At 36.9% G+C, this 13,093-nt stretch overlaps 1 protein-coding gene across 3 annotated transcripts in view; it reads left to right on the top strand.

Annotated features, from left to right (window-relative positions):
- The window catches only part of PDS5B (PDS5 cohesin associated factor B), an 81,846-nt gene that overhangs the window by 49,663 nt on the left and 19,090 nt on the right, over positions 1-13,093 (top strand). For all 3 annotated transcript variants that reach the window (XM_069882422.1, XM_069882431.1, XM_069882412.1), the window contains exons 22-24: positions 2,411-2,547; positions 7,210-7,333; positions 9,216-9,420. In XM_069882422.1, the coding sequence (XP_069738523.1) occupies positions 2,411-2,547; positions 7,210-7,333; positions 9,216-9,420 (466 nt within the window). The remainder of the gene's footprint in view (positions 1-2,410; positions 2,548-7,209; positions 7,334-9,215; positions 9,421-13,093) is intronic.

The raw sequence follows: 13,093 nt of genomic DNA, 5'->3' as shown, positions 1-13,093 counted from the left end.
ATAATACCTCCTTCTCTGCTGGTTTGTTTAGTACTTCTATTTCCAGCTTGGTACAGAACTCATTACTGGAAATGCTTGGTTGTGTTTGGAGTCGATTTGTTTAATTACAGCAAGGATATTTTTCATACTTACGCGATTCCATAGGTACAAACTACACTCCAAAACCTATTAAAAATATATATATTTGTTTTGATTTCATTAAATGCTACTTAAAAGTAGTCATGATTTCACTTCAGTGATTATACATGTAACCTGGAGTAGCAAATATTTTTTTTCTTAATTTTTCTAATGATTCGTGAAGCTGTAATATCTGTCTGGAATGAGCTTTTATGTTGATAAAACTTTTCATACAATTGATTATTTGGAAGAGAATTGGCTATTAGACTATCTTAAGGCAATTTGAAGTTGAAGCCATGCCTGAAAACTGTAAGAAGAATTTATTGGCAAGTGAAAACAGGTAATTGTTAAAATTGATTTGCATATTTAATTAGCATTTATTGTCACTGAGGAGCCTGTATTTAATGAATGTTGCAGGCCACACCATTAGTTTATAAGCAGTGTATTTTTCTTCACTCTGGTTCAAAAGCCTATTTCTCCCTTTGTAACTTAACTGTATAAAATATCTACTGGGGATCTTAAAACTAGCAAGTTTTGTATGAAATGAGGGAAGGACTGATGGAGACAAAATTTTAGTATCTTCCAGTGTTACAGATGTAGACTGATAAAGGTTAGCCCTAGTTTTGGATATATGCAATGGATTAATTATTGGGCGAGTTAGATTTGAATTCCTACACTTGGCTCTATTCCAAAGCTGTAACCTCTCCTGATGGCAACCAGTGCTTGACCACATTTGTGCACTGCATTGGACTGAGATTTATGCAGTGGCAGTGATATTTCTTGTTCCTTTCTGTGCACGCTGCAATATAAAGCTTCTCATCCTGTTTCTCTAACTGTCTTTTAAGTGGACGTTGTTTCACTTTCCAGTACTGCCCAGACCTGCAGCATCTGTGGCTCTGAGAACTCAAGCAGTAGAGACCTGAACGGACTGTTGTCATCATGTTGATGTAGTAGGAAGACTGTGTTTCTAGCATTGCTACGTGGGTTGGGGGCTTATTTTACTTTTACAAAAGAGGCATGGTGATAATGCCTAGATCAGAGAAAAGAGTTGTAACTATCTATTGATTATTTTAATTGTTAATTTTAATCTTATTAATACTTATTCACTACTGACAGTTTATGTAAAGCTAGTAGTTAATTGCGGTTTTCTCATGACAAATCAGAGATCTATCACGTTACGTTCACTATCTTAGAAAGAGATTGTCATGTCCTGTCACTCTTGCTTGTGCTTCAGATACCTGTAGTTCATGTTGTGCCGTTAAGTAAAGTAAAAAGCAGTCATTTGTGGCCTTTGATATGGTTCTGACACAGATATTATTTTGACTATATTGATATTTTCATGTTGTGTATAATAATTTTTAATCTCTGAAGAGAACTCTGGGCTCCTGGAACACAAATTGAAACAAGAGATTCAAACTGGATATAAGGAAAAGGATACTCCTCTTTCTGTTTTCTGTGTCATCTCTACTCGTGGAAGGAAAATGAAAGGACAAAGGGATTCAAATACTGAAACAAACTTAATCTACAGAGTTGTGCTTTATTTTCACAAAAGAAACATGAAATTATTCAATGTTTCATGATAGCTGTTGGATTCTGCCTACTTTTAGAAGCCTGCTTCAAATACTTGCTGTTTACATTGGCAAAAGACGAATTATCCAAAGTAACAGGCTTTGAGGTTTTTCTTTCAGTAGCCATGGAAGAAATATTCTTCTCCAGGACAAGTTATCTTAATACAGGTTAATTTTTCTAACAGTTAAAATGCCTATGAGATGTTTTTTTTAATTTACGTATCTTTAAATTTAAACTTAAATGCTACATAGATAAATAAAGATAATATAGGGATTGTTTAAGCACAAAAATTACAGTAATATAGGAAAATGAAAATGTATTCTGCTCTTCGATCTAGTAACACTTTCTTAACAAGTATAAATTGTTTCGCCTGTTCCACTGTGTTTAATAGGTGTAAGCTCAATTAAGATAACATTTTCACAGGACCAAAAATATGTGATTGTGTAGTAGAAGAAAAATGGTTCAAACTTCAACTAAAAGTTGTATTATTTTTATTTGCTGTAATAAATACTTGAGGCTTCCAGTGAAAAGTTGCTGTCTAGTGAGAGTTCGTTTAATTATCTTTCAGTGTTTAAATGATGTTTTGCAGCCTTGATGGGCTTATGTTTGTAGTAGCAAAAAACACTTGGGAAAATACTGTGTGATTAAATTAAGATAAAGATTATTTAAAAAATGAAGCTCATGCTGTTATTTGACTTCTGCATATCAATTTTTTTTCTTTCAGATTCAAGCCATCAAGATGATGGTTCGATGGTTACTAGGAATGAAGAACAACCACAGCAAGTCAGGAACTTCTACTCTGAGGTTGCTAACGACAATATTGCACAGTGATGGAGATTTAACAGAGCAGGGGAAAATTAGGTGTGTAACAGATGGTTATGTTTTGTTGCCTGTGGCAATGTAGTGGGGAGGGTTTTAGTCAAAGTAGTACTAGGAATACTTTAGTAACTATTCTGTTAGACTGCTGACCAATTTACACATTTTATTTCATAAGAAGTAATGATAAGCTTGACTGCATTCCTACATAAGTTTGAATCTTGCATTTTTTAACACTATAGGTATCACTCTATTTGCATGCTTTTATCTTCTTTCGTTTATTTCTCTTTTTTCAAAGGACCATTACTCATTTCAAAAATAAAGTTTATAACTTCCTTTTTCCAGCTGAAAATTGCTTGTTCCAATTGATATAGCAGTTGTGTGTGCCAAAGGTCGATAGGCAGGCTTTCTATAATGTAAAACAGCATGTTGCAGTAAACCAGATGGGAATAGCTAGTACATAAGGCTCTTCTGCTTGAAGACACACTTGAATCCCTTGAGGCCGCTAAAAGTGAAAGGAAGAGGGAAATGTGTAAAGAGGTTTAAGTGTCAATAAGTAATTTACCTTTCAGGTGATTGTTAGAGAACATATTTGTTTTTCTGGGTATCTTCTTAATCTTCTGCAGTATAATTGATAAGTGGTCAGCCACTACTGCTTGCCGAACATTGAAAATTGATGTCTACAAAAGCCATTAAAGGCATGGGTGGATTGTGCCCATATGAGTAAACTACTCCAAAACTAAAACCTTCTTACTGTTACACAGTAGCCTGTGTTGTGTGTGCACTGTTGCAAACCTGAGAATTGTTTAGTATGTTATCTTTGTAGGAACTGTGTAATCTTTCTTAAAATTCCTTGTAAATGATTGTTTCATAGTTTTAAATTCTGTACTGTGACCATTCATTGCAGTTACTAGGGAATTAAGGGACAGTAATTTAGCTTTTCTGCATAACTGCTTGGAGCATATTGTTGGCTTATCTGATAGTTTGTGAATAGATCAGCTTAGTAGGTCCTGTGTGCTTTTGCGCTCAGAGTGATGATTCTTTGCTGTACATGTTATAGAAATTTTGTTTTCCCACTGTATTTGTACTCAGCTATATATAAAAAGAGAAACTGTGTATAATGGTATGGTCAGTTCTCCGTTATTAAAGTTAATGGAGGGCTGGGGTTTCTTTTAGGAGAGAAAGAAAACTGCAATGACATGTGAGTTTGCTTTGTGTTAGAGGCAAGCCTTCAATCCCAGAGTTTTGGAGCTCTGCCTGGGGTTGTGTGGTGAGCCAACTGAGAGTTTAGGGGTTAGGATTAAAGAGAAGACTGATAGGGGTGGTGTTGTAGTTGGTGTCTGCTGTAGGCCCCCTGGCCAGGAAGTGGAAGCGTATGAGCCCTTCTGTAAACAGCTAGAAACCACTTCGTGTTTGCAGGCCTTGACCCTCATGGGGAACAGCTCTGATACTTGCTGCATGAGCAACACAACAGCGAATAAACAATCCGGGCACTTCCTGGATAGCATCAATGACAACTTCCTGACAAAAGTGACAGAGAGGCCATTGAGGAGAAGTGCTGTGCTGGACCTCAGATTCACCAGCAAGGAGGGTCTTGTTGGGAGTGTGAAGGCTGAAGGCAACCTTGGTCCCAGTGCCTACAAGATGGTGGAGTTCAGAATCCTGAGGGCAGCAAGGAGGGCAAAAAGCAAGACCATGATGCTAGATTTCAGGAGAATGAATTTTGGCCTCTTCGAGGATTTTAGCAGACTGAAGAATTCTGCTATGGAGAAAGGCTGAAAGAAATGGAGTTGTTCAGTGTGGAAAAGAGGAGGCTCTGGGGAGACCTTACTGTGTCCTTTCTGTACCTAAAGGGGTCCTATAAGGAAGATGAGGACAGAATTTTTAGCAGGGCCTCTTGTGATAGGACAAGGGGTAATGGTTATAAACTAAAGAATGGTAGTTTCAGATTAAATAGATACAAGGAAGAAATTTTTTACAGTGAGGGTGGTAATACACCAGCACAGATTGCCCAGAGAGGTGGTAGAAGCGTTCAAGGTCAGGTTAGATGTGGCTCTGAGCAACCTGGCCTGGTTGAAGATGTCCCTGCTGATGATGGGCAGAGTTGGGCTGCATTAATCAACAAACAATATCTCAGTGGTACTTTCCAGGCTTTTCATTTAATACATTATAAACAGTCATTCAAACTTAAAATTTAAGATCATACTGATTTTTTATTTGTGGTTAGGTAAAACAGCTACATTGCATCTTCCATGTCCTTATAGTAGGATTTTAATCTATTATAAGCATAAAATAAGAGTATTTCAGTAGGAGAGGACATGAGCTATTTCTGGAAGTATTGCTATTAGATATGAGCCTTAACTGAGATTTTTCTGAAATGCTATCTGTATTTTCCTTAAACTGAAACTTACCAAGAAGAAAACTGACTTAAATGGCAGAGTTTAGAGCTTCATAGTTCCCTGCTGTGTTTTTGTTACACCATCTGATATGCAATATTTTTAGAGGTTGCATTCAAAAGACACATTTTATTCCATGAAACATGGAAGATGCTTAGAAAATTTGACACTGACATTTATAATATGGAGTGGAATAAAAAATGTTAACTGCAGGCTTGTAAAGTGAGAGGAGATGATTAGGCACCAGATACGTTTTCAAGATGCGTTTATTTGCTTTATTTTTGTGCAGCCCACCATCTTAATTAAGACTGGTTTTTGCACTTGATAACATCTTTCCATGTATTTAGCATTTCTGTTCTCATTTCAAACATCTGGTCTCCAGCAACAGTAATAGCACTCCAGAAAACAACTGTCCAGGTGCCTTATGTATCTCTTCGAGAGCTTCTGTTAGGACAAGAACACCCCTTGGTACTAATTTTCAAAATTATTATTAGTAATGAAAAATGGCAATTATATAATACAGAAGCTTTTATTTCAGCCCTAATAATTGTGTGTTTGGAGATAATGCAGATGAGAAAGCATTTGTCTATAATAATTTGATTAAAAGTAAATCCTCAGTTTAGAATTTTGTTTAAGATAGTCCTTTTGGGGAATAAGACAGATTGGATTTTCATCTTCAACTGTAAGAATGATATTCACAACTGACAGTGTCATCCTCTTGGTGCACACACCTGCTTGTGGGTATTCCTTTGAAACATGCAATCTTTTAAAAGTTTTGGCCAACTTTTATGTGAAATAGCCTTGATTCAACTTTTGGAATTAAACGTTATCGCTACCAAATCTGAGGAAGATTGAAAGTTCTTAATTTTGTCCTTTCCCTTGGCTCAACCACTTGGTACTTGTTAGTCATTATTGCTCAATTGTCACTGAAGTGCAAAAGTTGAATCTTTTTTTGGGTATGCTTATCACAGTAGATGCAATTTAAAGTGAACTTTAGCATTAAAGAATTAGACGTTGCCATGTTAATCTTCATGCCTTGTTTGAAAGTTAGTGCAGCTTTTGTCCTGTCACTTGGTTGCTCATGATCTGTTAGGGTTTGGTTTTAATTGTCATGGTTTCCATAAAATAATGAGGTATGCATGAGGCCTGATTAGCTAAATTCTAAGGTTTAAGCTCTTGAGGAGTTATTTTTATCATACAGTCTGTGTTTTATAATGCCTTTTTAAAATCTAATTCTTTAAATGCTTTATACAGTTTTCATGTGTTTAAGAATGCAGTTTTTCTCCTTCCTAAGGATGAAAAGCAAATGATTAAGAAGTTGAAAATATTTGTTCTGCTTAAATGAATAATTGCTTCTAAATAAGCATATGAATTGATTCCTGTTCCAAGTTATCAAAGAAAAAAAAGCTATATTTACTACTTCTGAATGGATTTCATTAGTGTTCTAAGCGAGAGATGCATAAGACTTCCATTCTTTTGTGTTTATGCTGAGGAAAGGCACAAGCGATATGCCTCACTGAAATATATTTTCTAAAACGAGTGAAATCTAAACACACACATTAACTGGACATTAGTTTCAAAACTCATGAAGATGCTTTTGATATTCGATAACCTTTGTAAATATGGTTGTATGTTGTAGAAAACCCCATTCATCTTTTGATAGGAAGATCAGCGATGTACTTCACTAGGTGGGAGCACAGTCTGGGTGTGCAACCAAGTAACAATGCTTTCAGCATGTTGAAAATTCAGTTTTGCTCTTGTCTTAAAAATTTAGTTCACTTAAGTCGCCTGTCATAATATCTAATTAATCTTAATTTTTGTGGACTTGCAGCATGGGTTTTGAGCTATCATTGTTAGAAAAATGTTTGGGGACTAGAAATGGGCTGCTTCTTTGGCAAGGAGCCCCTTGCTGAAGGAGAAATTGGCATGCTGAATGAAGTGTCTTGCAGACTAAACATCCAGGTCTGTGAGGAGCAGTTTCTGCTGGTACACATTGCACAGCTAAAAATGTTTCACGCCTATGTGGAACCTGTAGGAAGTTCCAAGGAATATTTTAATTGCCAAGTTAAGGCAAGGTAATAGGTATGTGGTAATAGACTGTAAAATGTAGTGACATGGAAACTGCTTTTGCTTTGAAGTTAGTTCTGCTGTTGATTTGAGGGACTGGGGGCGGCAAAGTTCATGGAAAGTTTTCCTTCTTTTTTAAAGGACCTGTTTTTTAGCAGTACAGACTTATTGGGATTTAATTAAGTTGAATAATTATAAATTTTTTTACTACTTAAAATTTATAATCCATGTGCTTTTTTTTCAGTAAACCTGATATGTCTCGGCTGAGACTGGCTGCAGGGAATGCTATTGTAAAGTTGGCTCAAGAACCTTGTTACCATGAAATCATCACCTTAGAACAGTACCAGCTGTGTGCGCTAGCCATAAATGTAAGGAAATTTAGGTTGGGCTTGTGGGTTATCAACGAATTGTATGAATATGTATGTTGTTTGTTCTGTATGTTGTGTGTATTTCCACCAGTTTGTTTCTGTGCAAAGTGTTCAGTGTTGACATGAATGTATTTTCCCACTAGAATCCTGAAAACTAATTTTGAATGAGAATTAGATCAATCCTAATGGGCTGCCAGTGGGTAAATACTAACTTAAAAAGAGTGAAATATTAGAATATTTGTAAACCAAGGAATTCAATATTGATTTTAAGTAATACCTCAGCTGCCTTATGACATTTGTTAAAAGTTGAAATGAGATTATATAAAGTACATTGAACTGTGGTGGCAAGAGTGACCTTGGTTTCTTGATACTTGGGTAGAGTATACTTGGAATGCAGAGGCCTCCAAAGATACTTGGCATCCTTTAAATATATTTGGGAGAAGTTTCTTGGTAGATTTTCCATCCTTAATTTCTGCCTGTGAGCTCAAAGTAGCAGAAAGGAAATAACTTTGAAATTGTAAATAGAGGTCCTATGTGTTTCTGTTTCGTAGGCTTTGTAATTTCTACTGAAATCGTGATGGGTTTTGCTTATAAAGACGCATTAGATCTTGAATAGGCATTGCATTTTGGGTTTGTGGTCTTGGGTTGCTTCAGCTCTGGTTACATCAGGCATTTCAGGGTTTCAATTCATAGAGGAAGACTTTGGCTTGAAGTACAGAAAGGAGAATAGGGCTTGATTAATTTCTTCTGGATTTAATTTTTGGGTGGGAGGAAAGGGAAGCTTGTTTTATCTAATACATGATCTCTTTTCATGCCATTTGTGAATTTAGCAGAGTCGGTGTTACCAGTGTCTGGGTTTTGTCTCTGCAGATCCTAATGGCTGATAGCTGAAAACCTTCTTAAATTCTTTCTTGTTTCAAAACAGTCATTTGACTGAAATAACTGTTTATTCCTGTTAATGTTTTCCCTTTGTATTTAGAGATAACAAATCTCAACATACAAATCTCAAATAACAAAGGTCTCTTGACCCTTTTTTGGGGGGGTGGGCTGGTTAAATAGGTCATGCTGTTTAGGTGCCTTTGTTTACCATATGCTTTTCTGTGTGTTTTCTTGTGGCTGTTCTATACATGTGCTTTTCTTAACCGCCCTTGGCCTGTGTTACTTAATGGTTTGTGTTGTATTGTGTGGTGTCTTAAAGTATGTGGGTTATTTTCATATGGAGAATTTTAAGTTCATATACTTCCTGGAAATGCATTACTTGATAAATTGTAGGTATACATTTGACACCTTCATGTTATTTTACTTCATGCTCCTTGGCAACTATTAGACATGAGTTATTCTCTTCCATGGTCAGTCATGCTTCATACTGTAATGGAAATTCTTGGTACACTCTTAAGCATTTGACCTTATCTTATCTGGTCATTCTGTTGAATTTTATTAAGTTTCTGATATTAATGACTTGATGAAAATTTGCAAAATTGCAGTAGTAAAATCAACATGATTGTTACTGGTGGCTAAAAACTGTTTGGCTGCAGATCTCTCTACTTTGCCTCCACAAAGCAAGTGGTCCTATTGTACACAATGTCATTAACTCCATGCCTCAATACTATGCTAAATTAGGCATTGGGTCTTGCGTGATACATTCCTGTATGGTTTCTGAACTTTAATTCTTCTGATTTTAAGGGAAGCTTCAACTGATTAGTTCAATTTATTTTCTCTGAATTGGTGTTAAAAAACATTCTCACGATTCCTGTGTTTCTGTGGAGGCAAGGTCTGAAATTGATTTTGGCATGTTTACTCAGGCTTCCATGTTGTATTTCATATTTTTTATTACTTTTAGAAAGTTTACTGTTACCTGTTTTGGTTTTGCTTTTTTTCATAGGATGAATGCTACCAAGTGAGACAAATATTTGCTCAGAAACTTCACAAAGGCCTTTCTAGACTACGACTGCCACTAGAATATATGGCTATTTGTGCACTGTGTGCAAAAGATCCAGTGAAGGAGAGAAGAGCTCATGCTAGGCAGTGCCTTGTGAAGAACATAAATGTCAGAAGGGAATATCTGAAGCAACACGCAGCAGTTAGTGGTAAGAGAATAGAAGTCACTTTTTGGTATAAGTGCTATATATATTTAAAATGTAAGTGTGAGTAGACTGTGAAAATATTGATGTTTTTCTGGTTTTGTACATAGAATGGCTGTAAATTTCACTTAAAAGTAACTAATGAAATCCGAAAATAAGATTCCAGATTTTCATTTGAGATTTTTAACTGGCATTTCTGAGATCTTTCAGTTTTGTTAAATTTGTGCAAACGCTTATGTCAAAGTATATTGGAAGTAAAATAGTTTCTCAAGGCACTGTTTGAACTTAATGGTTCATCATGTTGTAAGTGGAGTGACAATGATTAATTTTACTTCAGTAGTTAATAATATCCAACCTTAATGACAGAAATGCTGTACTAAATTGACTGTCTTTGTGCTATTATACTACATTAAGTAGATTCTTACCTTGTCTTATGCTGGCAAAAAGCTGTATTTGTAGGCACTTGAGGACAAGTTTATGTAATTCTTTCTTCTCCATGACAGCAGTCTGATCATGGGAAAGCTTTGTAAGTTACTATGTTAGCTGTTTTTCTTTTATAAAATCAGTCCTTTTCCCTTTTGACTTACTCAAAGCTACACACATACAGAGTGGCAACGCTTGTATGTGGTCATAGGAAAAGGTAGATATTTATGAAGAGTTATGAGCATTTTGAGTAAGAGTGTTTGGAAGCTTTATTTCTTTGTAAGATTACTGATGATTTGGCCTTTGTGGAATGAAGGGAATATTTCCATTGCATTTTAGGATAGGCTAGACCTGTTTTATGAATCTGATCTCACAGATGCTGTCAGACAACTGATTTCCTTATGGATTTATGAATCACAAGCTTTATATTAGCCATGCCAGTCTGTGTAAGCCCTAGTCCCCTTAGGCTTTGATCAGAGAATAAATTTGCAGAGAAATCCTTTTGTGTATTGTTAATTAGACTTAAAAAGAGAAAAAGAGAGGAGTGGATTTTTTCGCTCTCCTCGATAACGTTTAAAAAAGAACATTGAGCAAATGTCTTGAAGTCATCCTAAGACTATTCCTCTTGAAAGTTAAAAACTCATTTTAGTTATGTAGAAGGAAGATACAAGAGTTCTCATATAATTAAAAGTAATTGCTCATTTCCTACCTGTATTAAGACAGATGGTTGAACATTACTGTCAAAAATCTCAAGGAGAAATGAAGAGGAGCCTAGGTGTGTCTGATTGTTTTTAACCCAATAGGACCTCAAAGCATGCCTAATTTTTTTTTCTTTCTTTTGCCCCTGAAAATCTAAAATCTAAACCTTGAGTGATGCCACTGATTTGATATGTGCTATAATCTGTGAGGAGTCTGGATTAAATATAGATTGCGGGATTAACCTTGTGAAATTCAGATTTACCCGTCTGAGCTTTTAACAAATAAATTGTCTTGAACTGTTTGCACCTTAAAAAATATCCTTATTTTTTGCAGTATTACAGGTGAAATTCAGTACCAGTAAAATCATACTGTTTAAATGTGTACGTCTCTCTCTGTCTTTCTCCCTGCTGGTCATGCGGTAATTCAGAGTAGTACTAATGATAGTACCTTTTTTGAAAAGCTTCCACAAAAAAACTAGAGCTGAGAATCTTCATCTTTGATTAATGCAGTTATGTTTCTGGGTCTACAAATGTGTGATTTCATCATACCTGTTTTCTTGAAAACTTTGATACAGGTGAGGAGGGTGTCTTTCAGATACTTTGGGAGATTTCAGCATTTGTTGAAAAGATGGTAAACTGTATACCTTGGCAGAGGAATGCTTCCAAAGGGCTGGTACCAGCATAAAATGCTTCTTCCCTCCATGTTGCCCTTTAACAGGCTGGCACAAGTTACACTCAGGCCTGTTAAGTTCTCTAAACACTATTCAGAGTGGGAGCCACTCAAAAAGAGACTTGATTGTGTATCTGTTACCAGTTTCATCTGGGAGAGACTTGTCTTGCATAGGAAGGCAAGAGTAAAGATTATTTTTTTTTAATAAGTTTCTTTCTTAAATGCTCATAAAGCCTGGTCTGTGAAGGGGTTTGACACAACATAATTTCCAGTGCTGGTAGTTCAGGTCTGGAAGGCCACCCCACCAATTTCTTCATTAGAGATGAAGAAAGAATGTAAATACTGGTTTTTGGGTTTCGATTTTTTTTTTCTTGGCAGGGGTTAGCTATAATGTATGTCAATATTTGTCCTTTTCCTGTTTTATCTGGATCTGGTTCACTTCATTTTCCAGACCCATTTGGGTTTATTACTATAGCTATATTAGAAATTGTACAAAGCAGGAAGTTAATGCAACACTGAGTTCATGAGCTCTTTATGAGCATTCTATTGAAGTTCCTAATTAATACAAGTAGTAGTGGATTGGTTTGCCTGGCACATATCTAAGGCAATCTGATTTTGCTAGAGTTCTGCAATCTTAATTATATTCTTTATTTTCCTCATTTTTATATTAGTTATGCAAAGCTGCTGGCTAAAACGCAGGACAGTGCTTGGAGTGAAGGATGTTTTTCAAGTTATAGTGGAATGTCAATTGAAACACATCAAAAAGTGCTTTGCAGAGTACACTGGATTTCAATTACATACATAAAATTTAAATAGAAAGAAATTGGGTCTTCTTTTTGTTTCTTTCAGACTTTATGATGGCTTATAGTCTGTGTAGTCTTGTTAAGTAACTGTATCACTGCAGTGGCTGTCTAAGTTTATCCTTGGAACTTGATAGCACTGTCTTCTGCAGGCCTTCAATTTCACATGTTTTCCTTTCTATTATGAGTGGATCCAAACATTTTATATAGTCTGTGCATTATCCCTATTTATGTAAACCCTTAAGAATGATTGAGGCTGATTGGTCTGGTGAGACCAATAGCATGAGATTTAACAAGGCCAAATGCTGGGTCCTGCACTTGGGGCACAACAACCCTGTGCAGTGCTACAGACTAGGGGAAGAGGAGCTAGAAAGCTGCCTGGAGGAGAAGGACCTGGGCGTGTTGGTTGACAGCCGACTGAACATGAGCCAGCAGTGTGCCCAGGTGGCCAAGAAGCCCGATGGCATCTTGGCTTGTATCAGAAACGGTGTGACCAGCAGGTCCAGGGAGGTTATTCTCCACATGTACTCGGCACTGGTGAGACCGCTCCTTGAATCCTGTGTTCAGTTCTGGGCCCCTCACCACAAGAAGGATGTTGAGGCTCTGGAGCGAGTCCAGAGAAGAGCAACGAAGCTGGTGAAGGGGCTGGAGAACAGGCCTTATGAGGAGCAGTTGAGGAAACTGGGGTTGTTTAGCCTTGAAAAGAGGAGGCTGAGGGGAGACCTCATTGCTCTCTACAACTGCCTGAAAGGAGGTTGTGGAGAACAGGGAGCTGGCCTCTTCTTCCAAGTGACAGGGGACAGGACAAGAGGAAATGGCCTCAAGCTCCACCAGGGGAAGTTCAGGCTTGACATCAGAAAAAAGTATTTCACAGAAAGGGTTGTTGGGCACTGGCAGAGGCTGCCCAGGGAGGTGGTTGAGTCACCATCCCTGGAGGGGTTTAAGGGATGGGTGGATGGATGAAGTGCTGAGGGACGTGGTTTAGTGATTGATAGGAATGGTTGGACTCGATGATCCAGTGGGTCTTTTCCAACCTAGTGATTCTGTGACATAGGTTAAGACTTGACTTATGCCACTTATTTAGTTTT

Source organism: Phaenicophaeus curvirostris, chromosome 1 (genome assembly GCF_032191515.1).
Source record: "Phaenicophaeus curvirostris isolate KB17595 chromosome 1, BPBGC_Pcur_1.0, whole genome shotgun sequence".
Lineage (NCBI taxonomy): Eukaryota > Metazoa > Chordata > Aves > Cuculiformes > Cuculidae > Phaenicophaeus > Phaenicophaeus curvirostris.
Note: the sequence above shows the minus strand (reverse complement) of the source record. Positions and strands in the feature narration are given on the sequence as shown.